Source organism: Ambystoma mexicanum, chromosome 7q, assembly GCF_040938575.1.
Source record: "Ambystoma mexicanum isolate Mex_15411 chromosome 7q, UKY_AmexF1_1, whole genome shotgun sequence".
Taxonomy (NCBI): Eukaryota; Metazoa; Chordata; class Amphibia; order Caudata; family Ambystomatidae; genus Ambystoma; species Ambystoma mexicanum.
In genome coordinates this window covers 1,022,050,910-1,022,070,274 of record NC_090941.1, presented here as the reverse complement: position 1 = coordinate 1,022,070,274, position 19,365 = coordinate 1,022,050,910, and the positions used below count along the sequence as shown (strand labels likewise).

The 19,365-nt window shown below is 43.6% G+C and overlaps 1 protein-coding gene across 1 annotated transcript in view; it reads right to left on the bottom strand.

Annotated features, from left to right (window-relative positions):
• The window catches only part of CLPB (ClpB family mitochondrial disaggregase), a 1,931,888-nt gene that overhangs the window by 368,102 nt on the left and 1,544,421 nt on the right, over positions 1-19,365 (bottom strand). Inside the window, exon 9 of the mRNA XM_069640284.1 lies at positions 16,807-16,862. Coding sequence (XP_069496385.1) covers positions 16,807-16,862 — 56 coding nt within the window. The remainder of the gene's footprint in view (positions 1-16,806; positions 16,863-19,365) is intronic.

Genomic DNA, 19,365 nt, shown 5'->3' with positions numbered 1-19,365 from the left:
GTTTATGAAACTGTACTGGGGGGTTGTGGGTCTTGAGAGTTTTATTTTATAGCCTCTCACCTGACACTGATTGGTGCATAGAATCAGGTGAGTGCTGCCACCCATGGAAGGGAGAGGGGGTGGGGGAAACACCAGGACCACATTAGAAAAGGAGGCTGAGTGTGGGATGTTTGAGTGAAGACAGAGCAGGTGAAGATGGACCAAGAGACCAGGTGGAGGATGGATGAAGGAATGGAGTACTAGAGAGCTGGTGTCAGAATTTGAGCAGAGTACAGGTGAGGTATTGATAAGGCTGAATGGTACCAGTTGTGTGTGGGTAATGTAATGTAGGAAAAGGGGATAGAAGTTGAGTGAGAGAGAAAGAAAGATAGAAATAGCAGGAGAAGGGGAGTGAGGGTAGTAGTTAATGAGAGGGAATGGGTGTTGGGAGAAAGTAAGGATAGTAGAGGGGTGTAAGAGTGGAGTGCGAGGAGAAGGGTGCAGGAGAGAAGAGGGTGACAATATTGTGAGTGAATGTAGTGGAAGGGTGAGCAGGGCACCATATCCCTGAGTTCTGGGGAGAACTAGGGTGTTAGTGTGGAGAGGGGTGAGCAGTAGTTTTGCGGAACGTATACTAGTGGTACAGAGAGGAAAGAGAAGTAATAGTAGTAGTGAAGAGAGAGTAGTAGTAATGTGGAAAGGAGAACGTAATAGCTCAGAGAGTAGTAGTGCAGAAAGAGAGAGTAGTAGTAAAGTGGAGAGTGGTAGGAAAAGCAGTAGTAACATCAGAGGGTTGAGGTAGGTGGTAGAAGGAGAGAGACGGAAGAAGGAGAGAAGTTGTGTGGAATTGGACCGAGGAGGGTTGGGGAGGATGAAAGTAGTGAGGCGATAATAGTGAGGCTTGAGGGTCTGACAACACATCCATGCATCACCCTATAGAAATAACATGATTGATAGTGTAGAGATAGTTTAGGAATTCCCTGAGTGAGATTGGATAGACAGAGCCTGTTCTCTTAGGCCATCATCTCAGGATAAGGAAAGACCTTCAACAGTAGGGGCTCCTCCTTGCTAGACACTAACCTCGGTCAGAGATGCCTGCGTTATGGGGGGTGCCAAGTAAGATAAGCAAGAGAGAGAGGGACAGTCCTTAGCAAGCCCCATCGAGCCCCTTCTCCAGCCAGGTGCATTCTATTGAAGTGCTGGCCTATTTTACTACTGAACAATCAGAAATTGAGGTCCATGACAGTCCATACATCTTATGCCATTTTGTGATCAGAAAAATACATAAATCTCTGCCATGAACCTGTCTGTAGAATCTGCACATAGTTACAGCTGTCCGTGACAATGGTCACAGGGATACAGTGCTTATCCCACTCTGATTGACAGTCTCAGGAATATTGTGTTCTACTACACTTTCAGTCAATGTCAGACATTTTCACAATCTTGGGGGCCAGGTTCTCCAGTCTCATGTCCTTTTCGAGTCCCACAATCCTCGACTCTCTCTGGGATTATCACATCTTTATTCTCTGAGGCTGTTCAGCATTCCCATGCAGACCTCCCTGCACTCCTCAGGCTTCTGATGCTTCTCTGTTCCTTTGAGCTTCTCAAGATTTCTAGGGCCATTTAGCTCCCTTGGTCGATTCAGTTCTCAAGAGCCATTCAGTTCTCTGGGGTCATTCAGCTATCTTGCTTCATTCAGCTCTCTTGGATCATTTAGTTTCCTGAGCTTTCTGTTCTTTGTGGCCATTCAGTTCTCTCCCTTGCTGTCACCATTTGCCTCTTCACAAAGATAGCCCTTAGCCTTTTCTACGTCTCCTTTTTCTACGTCTCCAGGTTCTCATGTGTCTGTAATCTTCCCTGGTATCTGGTTAATCCCTATTGTGACATCCATTAGTGTCCTGGTTTTTCCTGTTCAATTGCATGGTCAGGCTCACCGGAACGACCAGTGTGACGATTTGAGAGTTGAAATGGCCCACTGCCATTTTCAATTCAGGCAGAAGTCAAATCCTCCATATATGGTTGCATGTCTGCTGGCATTCGGGTTACCAAACTCTTCCAATGCGGTCTCGTGAACCTGCAATCCCCTGGCCATGACTGCACACCACAGAGTCTATGCAGAGTATAGGAAGTGTGTTAGATGCTAAATAATTCTCTATGCATAAAAGATGTTCGCCCTTATGGCACTGAAAGATCCCTTTGACTCTTTCCATCTGCACCTCCCGTGGCAGCCATTTACTAACAAGCTGGTGCTATTCGTTCACAACATTCTGGGCCAATCAGCCCAATTTCAGAAAAAATGCGCAACAAAAATCAGAGCGATGGTTATGATGTGATGATGTGATAGATGGCTTCTATCTTGACCATCGTGAAGAGGACTCTAGAGATCCTCCTCGATGTAGATCACGGCACTGGCCCGAGGGCCGTAGTGGATCAGCTTACATAAGTACATAGCATATGCTACGTTAGTACATGATATAAGCTATCTGAGTATTGTTAATTTGTTTAAATTATACATTGTAAAATCAATAAAAACAATTGGAAAAAGAAGAACTGAAATGGGAATATGTAGCATTAGCTACAACCTTTTTTTTATATAAAGCCATCAATGTGTATATCTGCTGTTCATTTTTCTAGCCTTGGCGGTCTAAGAGTTAGAGTTTTAAAATTCGAGATACACATAATGCAACTGTTATTCTCATGGTTTACAGGCAGTGAAGAGATGTAGGAAGGAGAATCTGTATCCAACCGGCCTAGTGCGAGCTTCGATCTCTCCTTCAAGGCCTTACTGGTCGACTGGCAGGAGACACACTCAATGACTTCATGGGTTTGCCAAGGCACCAGAGTCAAATCCTGTGCCGATCAGTGATCGACATCTTTGAATCACCGTCTGCACATCTCTTGAAGCCTGTTTCAGAAAAGACACAGTGACAAAGTCACTAGAAATAAAAAATAGTATGACGTTTGTCGAAGAAAAGTTTTCACTCAGGTGAGTCGAACCATTCTGAGAGCGTGCTGTGCATGTGGAAAAACAGAACTGAGGTAAAGCGGTGCATGCTATTTATACTAACATCGATGTCACGTCTGGATTCGTGAATGGTAACCCACGAGGGGCATGCCGCACAGCACCCCCTGCTGTCAATTTATTTTTCCGAGACTGCAAAGCGGGATATGAACATGCTATGTTACTGCTATGTTACGGGGAATTATACTGTTCACCACTGCCATTTGCATGGTCTCTAGGCAGTCCTGTGGATCTGAAAAAGGGGGTGGGTTAGGTTTGTGAGAGAGAAAATGTAATAAGGTTTTGCTGCTGTGTTGATGCATGCAGTTGGGAAGCACCCAGGCCCTGTGTCTCACAGATGGCAGCAAAAAATCAATCCCAATCTCAGAGGTGGTTCAATGGTTTTTATTGAAGTTCTTGTGGGCTGTAGTGTCATCCCCATTGCACACCTCTTTATTTGTAGCTCCTCCCTAACCCAGGCATACGTGACCCCAGGTTAGTAGATCCAGAATGTTCATCCCTACTGTCTACTTCTACCTTCGGCTAAATAGGAGGACCTAAAAGCAGAACACCCTTTTTCATAAAACTCCCTCAGGGACTTCCTAACTTTACCTACTCTATCCAGTTGTTTGTACTCTACCTGAATTTAGGAATTGTGCCTTATGGACAAACTGCTGGTTCAGTCCTTCAACTATCATGCTCACTCCCCCTCTCCTGCTCTTTCTTCTACTCCCTTCGGCTCTCTGCATGCTTCATCTCCTCGCTCCTGCCTCCAATCTTTTGTCTCTCTGATGTCTTCCATGCTATGTAGGCTTCGCCTCCACCCTTTTGATGTTACTCATCATCTTAGCGACCAGATGCCATTGGCCAGTGGATTGCACTTTATAAATCAGGTTACAATACAATCCACTACACTACTACTCCCTATCTACACTACTATTCCCTCCTAAACACTACTACTCCCTCCTTCACTGACCTTACCCAAATAACCCACACTTCCTTACATCTCCTTTTATCCCCCCGTCTCTGAAGATTGGCTCTCTGTCCCTAGCCAATCTAGTCCTATCTTCCCCAACCAGGACAGTGAGAGGTCAGGCAAAGCTAGAAGTAGTGGGCTAAGCTCTGCCCACTTCCATTACGTGGGCTTGCCGCACAATAGTTATGGCAGCCCAGGAAGTCCAGTGTCCGTGTTCATGTTAGGAGGACCATTCTGGATGCCCTATAAGGTAAGTCTCCTGGTGGCGCGGTTCTGTGTTCCCCTGTGTGACCTGTAGATCTCCCACCCTCCCTTGACAGGGTTCCCATTCCCTCTTGACAAGGCCAGGGTTCTGGCCTTGACACAGTGTGAGGGTCTGTTTCTATGTGGTCTGGGTTGAGGGCACAGTGTCATTTGTGTCTCAATGGGACCCCTATGTGCTTGTAGCGGTAGGCTTATTAGCTGGGGCGGTGGTATGTAAGTTGATTTTAGTGTGTTAGTGTTAGGACAAACAATTCATAATGTGGGCAAACAATTTGTCTAGGAGGATGAAGAAAAAGAAAATACAGTATGGCAACAATTACACTAGGTCAAATGTAACTAGAGCAAACAATTCTTGCAGTGCTAAGGAGCAAAGTTAAAGCAAAGCAAAATTATTATTATTATTAGTGTATTATTAGTGTATTTATTGAGCACAGACTTAGCTTCTGGAATCAATGAATTTAAATCAAATTTTTTGTTACAAATCCCTCCTGATGAGCCAATAGATTTGGCGAAACACGTGTTGAGGGCAATATAATTCATGAATAACTTTTGGAGGACCATTTTGGAACAATAAAGCCTCATGATACATCAAATTTGATTTTTGGAACATTATTTAACTTTCAGCTATCTTTAACTAGTAGGTGCGCTAAAAGATGACTAGAAACTTCTGTTTTTCATAAATTGTGTTACATTCGGCAGTCTGAGTGTTACTAGTTGCCACCAAGCAGCACCCAAACTACCTTCACCCGATACGAAAACATTGTCAATGGAAGACCAATTCGCTATCAATTGTATTGAGACTGCAAATGTACAAATATTAGCTTCTGGAAGCAAAAGAGCGCATTACAATCATAGGGGGAAGAACATGGTGAGCAAGCAGAGAAATAAAGGAGGGTAGTGCCAACAACAGGAGAGGGAAGTTTATCAGCAATTGATCTACAAGCAACCATGGGAGGAAACAGTGGGAATCAGATCGCCCATTCTCAGGTAGGTGGATGAGTAGAGGGAGAGTGGGCCTAGGTGTTAGGGAGGAACAATGTATACAGTGGGGCAATGATTAAACTGGGGCGAACAATTCATACATTGGGTCAACAATTAAATTAAGACAAACAATGAATATAGTGGAGCAACAGAAAAACTAGGATATAATTGCGAGTGTGTGTGTGAATGCGTAAATGTAAGAGTGTGCAAAATGTAGAGAAAATCTGTGAGTGAACAAACGAGTTTGAAGATGTGCAAGTATGCCCATGTGCTTGTGTGTATATGTAAGTGCAATTATGAGCGTGTGCAAAAGTATAAGTATACATGTACACGTCCGCAAACTTGCAAACATACACAAGTACGCAAGTGTGCAAAGAGTAAAAGGTAATTGTGTTTCTCTCTGAACCACGCAGGTGACAATGGGTAATAACCATCTTTAAGGGCTGTATCTGACAGTATGAATGTTGTCTGCCATTGTTAAATGATTTACTGGTGCCATCCCATATTCCAAACTATGTCTACGGACTGCACATAATACACCCTTTTTCCACATTAGCATCAATGATCGAGGGAATGATATGCAGGCACAATTAGAAAACTCTAGTCACAGAGGATGCCAGACGTGCCAAATGTTATATGCAACGAAGACAGAAAATAGGTTGGCATGAGCTATTCCTGCCCAGAGACTTCACTACACAAATGGAACCTGGCTTTTTCACAATTTAAGAACTCATAACTCCCAAAATATAGACAAACAAATCAGGAAGTGCCTTAAAATATTAGGTTTTTTAATAGCTGAGAAACTCTGATGGTTGAAAGAAGAACCAAAGTTATGACAGTTATACTGAAGCTTAATCCATGGTAACAGATGACATCCGGGGAAGGCCACATATTAAGAAGTTATATGTTGACTTGAGTTAGAGTTTTCGCTTCTGTTGACTGGTGTCAGAAAATAATACTATGTCAGTTATCAGGAGTATAACGCAAGCCGGTGTTGACTTGGGTACTCAGATCTGAACCTCTGGCAGCACACAACCGTTGAGAAAGGCTGGCTCGAATACTTAAAGTATGCAACTGACGGGCTACCTGACCTCAGGCAAGCCTCGACACTGGAGAAACATTCAAGAAATATAATAATTATGGCTACATGTTGTTTCGTTGTTAACCAAGATGATCCGTTAAGGTTAAGACGGATCAAACATTTTCTTTTCTTCTCATGATTTATGCATTTGTTTGATGCTGTCCCTATTCCTGCTTGGGGGAATGTGGGAGGGCTTACAACACACACATACAAACACACATGCACCCCTCTGAAGTACATTCATTTAAAGGAATGGTTCGATCAAAAATTTGTATTGTCCCTACGGGTCGGCCATGTGTTTTTAGGCCTAAATCGCTCAATTTTAGAAAAATTTCCTATGGACCTTACCCGAGTTTTCGTCCATTAAACGCACATGAAAACAGGCACCAGGGCGCTGCCATTTTGTGATAATCCTATCACTTGCCCCATCGCCCTGGCTGACCTGCTTTTGCGGCACTAAATCATATCCCCCGCCTCTGAGCCTGTCATCAGCAGACGCATACCGCCCATTTCACAACGCCAAAGCACGTCTCGTGTCAACAATCGCTGCGCTTCAGCTAATGACGTGTCACCATGGAAATGGCAAGACGCCTCTTGCCTCAATAAGTATAAACAGACCGTTTCACAACACACAGCAGCAGATTTTCGATTCCATTCCTCTCTCTGTGTTACTTTGAGTATTCTGTGACTCCTTTCTGTGCTCTGGTCAGCTACCTTTGCCGCTTGTAGCCTGTGTGAACACCTGTACCATCGCTATAAATTGTTTTAGTTTGTTTAACACACAATGGCTACAATAATTCCCTACATGCACGAGCCCGAGTATACTGAGGAGGAACTACTGGAAAGGGAAACACGCGAAAATGATGGGGCTTCGGACGGCAGTTGGCAGGACGAATCAACGGATGAAGACACTGGACCTAGTCCCATCGATGGTGTTTCCACCTGGTACACATGCAATCGGTGCAAGCTAATGCCAACCGAGGAAACTCAGGATGTGTGGCCTACATTTCGGAAGGCGAGCCACGACCGCAATACATCACCGAGCTGCCAGACTTCAGGGCAGCCTGCCTCTCACTGTCCGTGTTCAGGATAATGATGGTGCTTATGCATGAACTTCGCGCAACTGTTCGTCCTCGTAATCCGAGTAACGAGTAAGTATAATCTGCTTGTGATGCCACTACTATTGAATGGTCATCTCCTATATCCAAAATTACATCTACATATCATTGTAACGCATGAAAGTCGTTCAATAGTGTGCAGTGTCTAGATAGCATTTGTCCAAGCAGAATGCCATTAGTTACAAGAATTGTCATTGACAACAAACGTTTAATCAACTTATCTTGGTCATTTAAAAACAGTTTGTATCATTATTTTTCACAGGTGGTACCCGCTGGTGGCCTATCGTTCCTTTACATGGTGGCTTCACGGGAGGCTTGGACACCGCGTTCGAAGAGTAATACCCACCTGTGCCGTTCGTGCCATAAGAGAAACTTTCCCGAGTGACAGCGGTCAGTACAGGGGATTTTCCCTCGCTGTGCTGCAACCTGACCTGTACAATGTGTAAAGTTTTGTATTTTTGTGCCATCAAAAAAAGAAACAAAATAAAACATCACATATATTTTAACAACGGTTGTTTCAATTTTTTTAATGAATCAACGGTGTCTCCATTCAGCAGTCTTCCTGTGCCTTATCTGCACGCCCCAGGCCCATCCATCCCACCCCCCCTCTATCAAAGGCGGTTTGCGCCAGTGGATGCGCGCTGCCATGGGGGCCTGTCAGGGGTGCGAACGGCCAAGGTGCCAAACAGCATGTACACTTCAAAAGGTATCCCACGCCAAGGGCCCATCGCTCACATGGCCTCCTCAGACTCCGTGTCTCCAGGCAGGGCTCCCCTTGAACCAGGCCGCCCCCTGCAATCCACATAAGTGTGTCTCCATTCAGCAGTCTTCCTGTGCCTTATCTGCACACCCCAGGCCCATCCATCCCAACCCCCTCTATCAAGGGCGGTTCTCGCCAGCGGATGCGCGCTGCCACTGGGGGCTGTCAGGGGCGCGAACGGCCAAGGTGCCAAACAGCATGTACACTTCAAAAGGTATCCCACGCCAAGGGCCCATCGCTCATATGGCCTCCTCAGACTCTGTGTGTCTGGCCAGGAACCCCCCTCACGCTGGCCGGCCCCCGGCAAACCACATAATACCACAACATACACACGTCATTCATTCACAAACACACCCCTGTTTGTAATACTTTATAAACCACTTGATATGTCTCATGATAACATCTTTGTGCTTTGCAAGTCAACTCCTGAACGTGCTACCTGAGAACCACTGAGATCTATGCTAATCTGATCGTCGTCGTGCTATCCGTGAACTTCAGTGAACGCTTCGAGCAAACTCGTCAGTGTGCTACCTGTGGCCATCTACCTGTTCTCCTGCAACATACTGCTCTGCTTGCTGAATCCAACGGTTTGTTGGCCAAGGTAATGCCATGTATCCTAATCATATTTCGCTGATTTTTAAATTTCTATCTATTTGCGAGTAGAGTACTCAATAGTGCTATGTTCATTGGTCTCATTGATATTGACTTGAGTTTCCATTGTTATGCTATCAATAGATCTATTTATTTTCATCTGTGTCAATTGTCTTCGAATTGCATCCTTCGGGGGTCCAGTCTATAATGTAAGCATGTTTCCTTCTCTGCAAGACAGAACATCCAAGGGACGAGTCACATGTTCAGAGTTTAGTCACATCATTTATACATTTCTGCAACTTATGCAAATACTAAGCCGCACATGATGAACTGGTATAGTTCCTGCGACCAAAACAAACCTTGCATTGAACATTGTATGGTTCATTTACTTTTGTATCACATTTTTATTCATCAAGATTGTATAATAATGTCGATATTTACTTTTCAGAATTTTCAACAATGCCTGCCTGTTCGATTAGCGGTTGCCCTTCGAAGACCCATGCTAAATCTGAAGGCACTACAATGCATGTATTCCCGAAAACTGTTGATCGAATAAGAGAATGGGTCAGACATTGCGGATATCCACTGGATGAGCTGGAAAGTAGAGTCCAACAAGTCTTAGAGGACAAGAGGGGTGATCGATACCCCATCTGCAGCCGGCACTTTTCCTCGAACATGTACACAACATCTTGGGTAACAAAGAAGAATAAACAACGAAAGACACGAAAATTGCTCGTGAACACTATTCCCACTCTATTCGTCCACATTCCGCCACTGGTGAGTCAAGTGTCCGGATTTAGCTTTAGGCCTTGCGGTAGTGTGTAGGTAGCTGAATGGATTAATTGATATTTTAGGTGTTGTGTCCCTTGTAATATTTTCGACATTGATATGAGTGTATAGCTTTTTGAATAATGACATTTATCAATATATTCTTTTTCGATTTCTTAACCCACAAACAAAATCTATATATGGGCACAGGGAACTGTGCTATATTGCGCATTTCCAATAGCATTACTCTCAAGTATTCTGTCTCCTTACATGGCAATTTTTAATATTGGCATTTCATTATCAATCAATAATTTACCTTTACAACTGCTTGACTATCCCTTGAATCTGAAGCAAGAACATTCTACATCCGTGACATGCTCGCAGTTATCAACCACTTCTAGCGCATATCAGGTAATCTTACTTGGCTATTCCGCTACAGACTTGTTTTATGCATGTCAAGTAATATTTTTATTGTATCGTTTAATTATTTTACTGAATGTTTGGTTAGTGCTTTCCAATTGATATACACCTTAGTTATCGTCCACTGGTGTTTGTTTTCAGTTATGATTAGTGTTATCCATAGTAGTGCAAGTACTGTCTTTCAGGGAGATGCTGAAGCGTCCACCACATTGACAACATACCTAGATGTTCTTCAGCAGCACGAGGTATGGATACTGACAGCTCCATCGAACTAGATCATCAGTGCTGTAATACTTTTCGTTTGATTGTTCTACACAATGGGCCTCATTACGACCCAGGCGTTAAGGGTTAACGCCGTCATTAACCCTTAACGCCTGATTCTGATTTCCATGGCGCTAACCTGCCATGATGCTAATTACGCCACCGTAATTTACGGTGGCGTAATTAGCGCCTTCCCCACTGCCATTATGCCCTATGGGGCAAAAATGGGAATGGGGAAGGGAAAATGGGAAATGGGGATTTACCACCCCACTCACCTTGGAATGGGGCGGTAAATCCGCCATCCACCATGGTGTAAACATAGTTTACACCATGGTGGTAATGTTGGCGCAATTAGCGCCTGGGTCGTAATGACCCTCAATGTTTCATTTGTTAGCCATTGATATGTACCTGTGAGGTCGACCCCAAGCGTGTCTCATGGTTTCAATATTGTAATCCTTACTAATGCAAGTACTATCTTTCAGGCAGTTGATGGAGTGTCAACCCCTTCTCTTGATGCAGAGCCTGACATTCAAGTAATTCCAGGGGAAGTGGAAGCGGGACCTTGTGTATATGAATCTGCGCAACAGCTTTTGGAAGTGCGCACTACATTTACAACATCCCTACATATTCTTCGGCAGCACGAGGTATGGATACTGAAAGCTCCATCGAGCATCATCATATAACGTGATTCGTTTTGATATACTTTCTTCCCTATTAACGCAAGTACTGTGTTTCAGGGAGATGACAGAGCTTCCACTACAATAACAACATCCCATTTAGATGATGCAGATGTAAATAAATCAGAGAAATAAGTCGATGAAATCTGATCATATTTAGATATTCTTGATTCTTTTAGATAATGCATCATTTGTGGTTATCTCTTTATATGTACCTGTGCCGTCGACCCCAAGTGTGTATTATGTTTACAATATTGAAAACCATACTAATGCAAATACTGTGTTTCAGGGAGTTGCTGATGCCTCCTCTCCAATACAACCATTCATGGCAGTCCATGTGGAGCCAGGAGGTATGGATACTGACAGTTCCATCGAACTAGATCATCAGAGCTCGAATATTTGTGGTTTGATTGTTCCACAGAATGTTTAATTTGTGTTTAGCTATTGAGATGTACCTGTGTGTTCGTCCACACATGTGTTTTATGTTTTCAATATTGTGTAATGAAAGTACTATGTTTCAGGGAGTCGATGGAGCGCCATTCCGTGCTCTCTATGCGGATCCAGAAAATATAGTCGTTGCAGTGCAAGAGGAAGGGAAGACATGCAGAAACGAATCAGAGCAACAGCGTGCAGATGTTGAAGTTCGAGTCAAGAAAGTGGCAAAGAAAAACAAAAATAAGGTTAGTTACAAACAGTTCATAATTTTAGGAATTGTTTTGTGTTGGGGACTATATTATGTTTTTTTCCTGTCAATTGTACTATACTTTATATTGTGTTTAAAATGAACATCCCTTTTCCAATCGGTCCTCTAGTTACCCGTGGGTGTACGAACTATACATACACAGACAGTGAAGCAAATGAGAGATGTTGCTTGCCAGACCATTTACACTATGGAGGAACTATTAATTCAGATGCAGCGTGTTGAGACTCGGGATGCTCATGTCCAATGGCCAGAACATGAATTGAATGTGTCCGGAGAATCCGGTAAAGTTCTATTGGACCATAGCTACAGTTCGACTGCACCACCAAAAGAAGATGATACTGAATGTATTGACGATAGCTCTGAAGTAGTCGCAGATCAATTCACACAATCTACACCCGCCAAAAAAATGCCACCCAAAAAGCTGTCGACAATGTTGTGTTCTCCCATCAATGCTGAAGTAACAGATGTTGAAATGACAAAGAATGAACCAGCTGCAGCGCCCAACGACGCATCAGAACTTGATATCAGCGATATTTCTTTTGAATTTCTTGATACGTCCTCAACGGCACAGTCCGAAACAACTTTCACGCCGGATGACAGTCTAATGAAAGAGGGCAAATACATAGTATTCGACAGTTGTTTGATGGATATTAGAAGTATGCTGAAATGTGGGCATTCAGTTGGAGGGGAAGTATGTGGGGAGCCATTGATTCATGTGACTCGTCAAAAACAAGGTAGTAACGTCAAAATACATGCCGCCTGTAGATTAAATCATGCGTTCTCATGGTCTGCACAACCGATGCTGGGGAAGCTGCCAGCAGGCAATCTACTGTGTGCAGCTGCCTCGCTTTTTAGTGGGTCCAGTTTTAGAAAGTTTGAGTCTTTCTTTCAGTTTGTGGGACTTGATGCTTGAAAAATTGAACAATTGTCTCTAGCAAGTACATTCGAAAGGGGAAACGATTCAGGCTAGCCGGCGATGGACAGTGCGACAGCCCTGGATTTTCTGCCAAGTACTGCACCTACCACTTTCAGGACATGGATAGTAAGAAAATTGTGAGTTTGGTGGTCATGCAGGTGTCCCAATGTAAATCCTCAGTGGCCATGGAGAAACTAGGATTTATAAAATCATTGCAATATCTACAATCAAGGGGAATGCACATCGACCTCACAGCCACGGACAGACATGTTCCAATTGCCAAGACAATTCCAATTGCCAAGACAATGAGAGAGCAGTTCCCACATATTAAACATCAATTTGACGTATGGCATCTTGCTAAATCAATCAATAAGAAAATCTCGGCTGCAAGGAAAAATAAAAGGTTTTGAAAGTATTTCACAGTGGTCCCAGTCTATCAGCAACCAACTTTGGTGGAGCTCCAAAACTTGGGAAGGGTCAGTGGAAATATACTTGAAAAATGGCAGTCACTGATGCACCACTGTGCCAACGTTCACCGCTGGACAGAAAACCAACATTTCCACCAATGTGAAAATGGCCCTTTGTCCACAGAGGAGGCACGGAAGAAGAAGTGGTTGATTGCATCTTCACCTACACACAAAGCTGTTGAGAAGATTGTTTTCGATAAAACTATATCAAGAGATTTGAGGGGGCTGACAGAATTCTGTCACAAGGAGAATTGGAGGTGTTCCACAATATGTGCCTAAAGTACAGGCCAAAGCGATTGCATTTAAGCTTACAGGGCATGAAACATAGGACTCTACTAGCGGTCTTGGCCCATAACGAGAATGTGGGCCATGAACAGTCCAGGACTAGGGGAAATGTAGGGATGCCTCGCTACACTACGACTTTTGGAAAAAGAACTAAGAAATGGGGGGTAAAACCAGTTTATGAGGAAATGGAGTTTGACTTTGTTAAAGGCCTTATTGTTAGTGTACTAGAGAAGCACAAATATGGAATTTTGAGCGTTTCTGTGCAGAGCACTGATGCATTGCCACCAAACATTGCCACTGTGCCATGTCCACCCAAAGCAGAGCTCGTTGAGAAGTTCAAATCCTGGTTTAAATAAATCATTGTAATCTGATTGTCTTTTTGAAAATAATGTTATTGTACAAAGTATGCTAACCCTAAACCCTCCATTCACCATCCTGGGTGGCAAACAACATGGGTGTCATCTTTGACTTCTCTCTTTATTCACCTCATATCGCTGACCTTGTGAATATGTGTATGTATATATTTTTGTTGCTGTAACTAAGTTTCACAATCTCATGTAAATGCTGCGCACTGTTAACCGAGGGGAGGCTTGCGTATTGCAAATAATAAAACAAATAAACAATAAATCTCACGTTCAACTCAACTCCTCATGTACTTTATACTTCCCCTGACCTTCCCCCAAAAAGTCAATGTCTCCATAGTTATGGTTCTCTAGGGCTGCAAAGCTCGCAGAGAACGAGGACAAAATTGGGGGCCTTAGAACGCGCCAAGCGAGGTGTTGCAGATGGGAGAGAAGCCAGTTCGCATTTGCACATTGAGGCCTAGTACAAACATGGAGTCAAAAATTCAAGTTCTCACAGATGGCTTCACACGGGATGTTGCAAAGTAAGAATGTACGCTCATGCAGAGTGAAGGTCAGCGGCTTTGATTTTATGCTCGCGGGCTGAAGAGGCCCGCGAATCGCACTGGCAGTATAAGGTTCTGTTGTTTTTTGACCTTGAGAGACAGGGACCATGCCGAAAGGACTTCATTTAAAGGAGGTGGGCAATAACGTAAGAGACGATAAGGCTGAAAATTCTGAAACTAGACCGAGTTTTATGTTAGTTCAGTATATGAAAAATCGTTGGCACGAACACAGTGGGATGTACGGAATGCATTATGCAGAGATACAATGGAAATGGCAAATATAATGTAAGTAAGTCTTTAGACGCTTTTATACCGGAATGAATGAATGAAAGAATGAAAGAATGAATGAATGAATGAATGAATGAATGAATGAATGAAGAGCAAGTACAACATTTGTGGGATCGTCTTTCTACCGGGCACATGGGCATGCATGTGCCCATTCGACACACATGTAGACAAACAGTCATTTCTCAGTGGTTCAACGGTAAAAAAAAAATTAGTTTGTGTGTTTCCCTCGATTTATTTTGTTAGTTTTCTCATTGCTTTTAGAGCCGAACATACTCCATTGCACTATCCTCGCAAGCACATAGTTTCATCTCGCCCGTAATAAATAAAATTAATAATAGTAATAAAGATCGGCTGGTGAGACTAATTTTAATTTTTATGTTTTCTAAACAGGTACATCCTACCATATTGCCACTGCCACCTATTCCAGACCCCGGCAGATGGCTTCTTGAACCGCCAGCTGCAGCTTCTTGTAAACAACTGCACTACACTGACCATCTTATGGGACGATCGCCAAGGAGTCATATGCCCTTACGCGGTACTAGCGGCTAGAAGCAACATATCGACCTTTACAGTGGCCTAGTGCCTAGTTGATGGAACAGCCTTGCGGTACACTGTGCGTCCAAAGTGCTTCTTTTAACGAAAACCAACACCCTGTGTACCATAAAGGAACAGCGCGTGACTCACGATAAACTTTTACGGATTTGCGGATCGAGAAAAGAGAAAGAATTCCATTCCGATTTAATATGCCAATTGCTGAATATTCTCTAAACATGTAATGTCAAATAAATGTACTTTACCAAATGTACCGTATTGCTGTTTGATTTTAAAGTGCAGTTTCATATTCCGAATTGTGGCGCGCTGTGTTGTGAGTTGATCTGTGTTGGTTTCCGGGTTCTGTGTGAAGTCGCATAGAAGACGACTGGGCGCGTTTGCCTACGCAGCACAGTAACGTTACGGAGATAGGTGGAGAATAAGAATGTTTTGAGAATGTCAGGCTCAGGGGCGGGGCATATGATTTAGTGCCGCAAAAGCAGGTCAGCTGGGCGATGCGGCAAGTGATAGGATTATCAGAAAATGGCAGCGCCCTGGTGCCTGTTTTCGCGTGCGTTTAATGGACGAAAACTCGGGTAAGGTCCATAGGAACTTTTTCTAAAATCGAGCGACTTAGGCTTAAAAACAAATGGCCGACCCGTAGGGACAATAAACATTTTTGACCGAACCATTCCTTTAACACACACAATCAGAGGCGTTGCAAGGGGGGGGGGCTGAGGGAGATATAGCCCCGGGTCACACTAGCTTAGCCTCTGATCTTTTCCAGACCTAGCAACACCACTGCACACAATCATCTAAACAGCTATGCTTCTATCACACAGTCGATGCCGCCATCCTCGAGGTACGTTTCGAGTATGCCATTGCCTCATGATGAGGTGATGTTATGTGTCCATGCCATTCTCCTATGCCAGGTAATGGCATGATATACTGATTTGTCATGTTATGTTGATAAGTTCTTCTGCTAGGTAATGTGTTGCACTACGAGTGTCCCATGCAATGGAAATGTGCTAGGGCGTACTATGATGTTTTGTTACGTGGTACTGGGTAATGCCATGATATGCCACTTTGTGTCTCATGATAACATGTGATGTGGTTATGTTATACTTGGTTGCATTGTTAAGATGTGATGACTTAAGAATTGGATACTAATAGCCAATGCTTACATACACCATCATCTATTATATGGTGTCAGTTAGTGGTCCACCTGGGCGCAATGATGTGCAGCACTGCAGACTCAGAGGAGCTGGAGAGGCCTCACCAGTTAGGGTGAGCATTTAAGGGATGGCCCATAACAATTACAGCAAGGTTTACATATTGAACTATTTTCATCAAGGTAAGTGTCATATCTGCAAGCAGTTGGGTTGACTACGCCAAGTGAAACAACTTCATCACCGTTGGTTAAATATGACACGTACGCCTGAAGTATGTCTGATCATCCATATTGTTCCCAATTCCATATGTTCAGTTTGCAACATATGTCCCTCTTGAACATAATATTTAGTTCTCCCTTCTGTAATGGCATGGCAGGATGAAGAACAATGGTTTGGAGGGTTACTGATTGCAATGCCTGTTGGGATTTATTCCAAGCCTTTGAGATATCACTTTTCAATGTTGCCTACTTAAATACGCCCCCCATGCTTCATGTTTCTCCAAATCCCTCCTCATTTTATATTCACCGCCACAATCACAGAATTGAGAACCCCAAGCACGGTCCCAATATGATCGCCAGTCAAGTCTTGGCGCCTCAAGACCATTAGTGTGCTAGCTGGCATAGAATAAATTAACATGACATTTGAATGAAATCTGGTTACCTTTTTAACATCTTTGTGAAGGTACTTTGCAGTTTGTTTGGCCAGCTCGGTTTTACCTGTACAGAAAACACAAGTAAACACATTAGGTGTAAAAAAAAAAAGAAGTACTGTTATGTACCTCGCTCAGCAGTTATTATTCAGCATGCCAAGCAATTAAAGTACACTAGTTTACATCCTAACACTCAGCGGGCAAGCAGTAACATACATCCAAGAGAAGCAATTATTTAAAAAAATAACCAATGATCGTTTGAACAAAACATCTAAAATCTATGCATGGCCTAAGGTCATCCTCTTAAGATATCGCCACAGTAAGTAGCTTGATCTTCGAAGAGATACCTTCCTGCACAGAGTACTCATCTTTGGAAAGGCCCCCAAAAGCCTTATCGAACTTTGATTGAGCGGATCTAAAAACATGCATAATTGATTATTTATTGGAGGGTGGAATATCCAAAGCAAGCACCCTCGCCTGTTGCACCGGAACTCTTGGAGAAGGCAGGCAACAAGATCCAGGGCAACACTTGGCAGCAAAAAACCAATGCCAGTAAAGCCTGCTGGAAAGTACGTGTCTAAACCAAACTGCTAGTGGGCACTCTTTTATACAGAACGCTATCTAACATTTGACATTCTGCTTAGTGAGAGCTGTATCCTCCCAAAACACCAAGAAAATGTAACCAACAGGTCAACAATTTTAAATGTCTTCCTTCTGATAACATCAAAACTAAGGATGCAACTACGAAAACATTCTTGATCGAGGATGGATGAGGAGGATATAAAACAATGCAAGAGAATTCTGCAGAGATTCAATTCTGAAGCCATATTTTGGGATGCCTCCCTCATTTTCAAGGTTACTTTGAGAGTGAGACCATCCTTGGTATGAGGGGTGAAAGGGGTGTCTGACTGAATACATCATATTAACAGTCCACCATTAGAGCATTCCACAGACCCCCGTTTGTGGTAAAGTTACTGTAACCGAAGATCTATCTGTGAAACTCGCATATGGCCGATCGAGCACAAAATGCCATGTTGCAACACTCGTCTCACACTGTCACCTAAAGGTTCAACTTCCCTACCAAATGGACAACGAAAAAGAACACCTCATTCTTCTAATGCAAGAACCAGAACAGCAGGGCCCTCTGCAAATCAGAATTACCCCACAGTACCCTGCTTGTTCAGGTAGCCCATGGCCGTGGTGCTGTCCACCAGGATTTGGATGACTGCCCCTGATGGAAGGGGAAAGGCTATTCACACCAATGTGATGACCTAGAGCTCCAGGAGACAGATGCTAAATCTCCTGTTCTTGCCACGCAAAGGCCACTCACAGGAAACTGTTCCTGGTGCAGTACCAACCTCTCAGGGATGCATCAGTAACCAGCTTGAGGTTGGGCCAATGTTCGCTTGGGATGTGATGTCGACCACGTCAGCTTCTAGATGATTGTAGAGGCAGGCCCAAAACCGTGACCATTGGGACGGAAGAGCCCATTGAAGAGACCCACTGGAACAGTGGCTTTTATAGCCAACACAATGCACATGTTCTTGAAACCCAGAGGATAACTTGCTGCTGGGATTAGCGACTGCAGCTTGAACAAGGAGGCGGCATAAAAGAGGTCTGTAGCACCCTGTCTAGATGAAAATGCCTTTCCCTGTGGAGTACCCAAAACTGCTGCAATGCCATGCTGTCATCAGTGAAGACTTCCAAAAAGGTCGGGGAAAGCCAAAAGCGTTTACAAAGCTACATTTCTTGAAACAGCGGTACACACAAATTCTGATGAATTTGCCTTCAGCATCCATTCGGCCAGATAAGGGAATCAGGGCATACATGTACTCTTTCCCTCTCGATAAGAGCAACAACACTTCTAGAACCTTTGACAAAATCATGCAAACTGGCAATGTGTCCCTCATACTACAGGTACTTCTGATGTGGTATATGAAATGAGGTATTATGTAGGTGAAGCCACATCAAGTACTGCTCCTGCAGAAGTGTCTGAAGGATCTCCATCAGAGTGACCATTTTAAACCCATCTTTGCAGGTGAACTTGAATAGTCGGCAGTCTAGGACAGGCATCAGAATCTCTCCCCATGTTGTGAGGAAAATACCTTGAGTACAATCATTTTCCCATTTCCAAAGCATGAAGGGGTTCCATGGCACCCTTGTCGAGGAATGGCTTCGGTAGGAGACACGGGTAGAAAGGGGAGGGTGAGTTTGTCTGAAACTGCTCCACAAATGGGAGCCAGTGTCATTAGGAGGCAATTTGCCGAACCCATTTGTCTCAGTTGATCCTTCTCCATTCCTGCATAAAAGATTCCATCTTTCCCTCCCCTGGTGCCAAATGGACCAAGGAGTCCAATTTCAAGCGCTTTTTTTAGTGGTGGATCATAGAGGTGGTGGACCATCCATTTACACAAAGATTCTCTCTGGAGGAATTAACATATTACCACTATTGTCGTGGTTGTGCCCAAACTTTGAGTTGATGACCGGAAAATGGGAAGCGGCAAAATAGGTGTATTTTTTAAAAACAGGAGGGTAAGAAAAGTGTCATGATATGTCCAAGGATTTAGCTG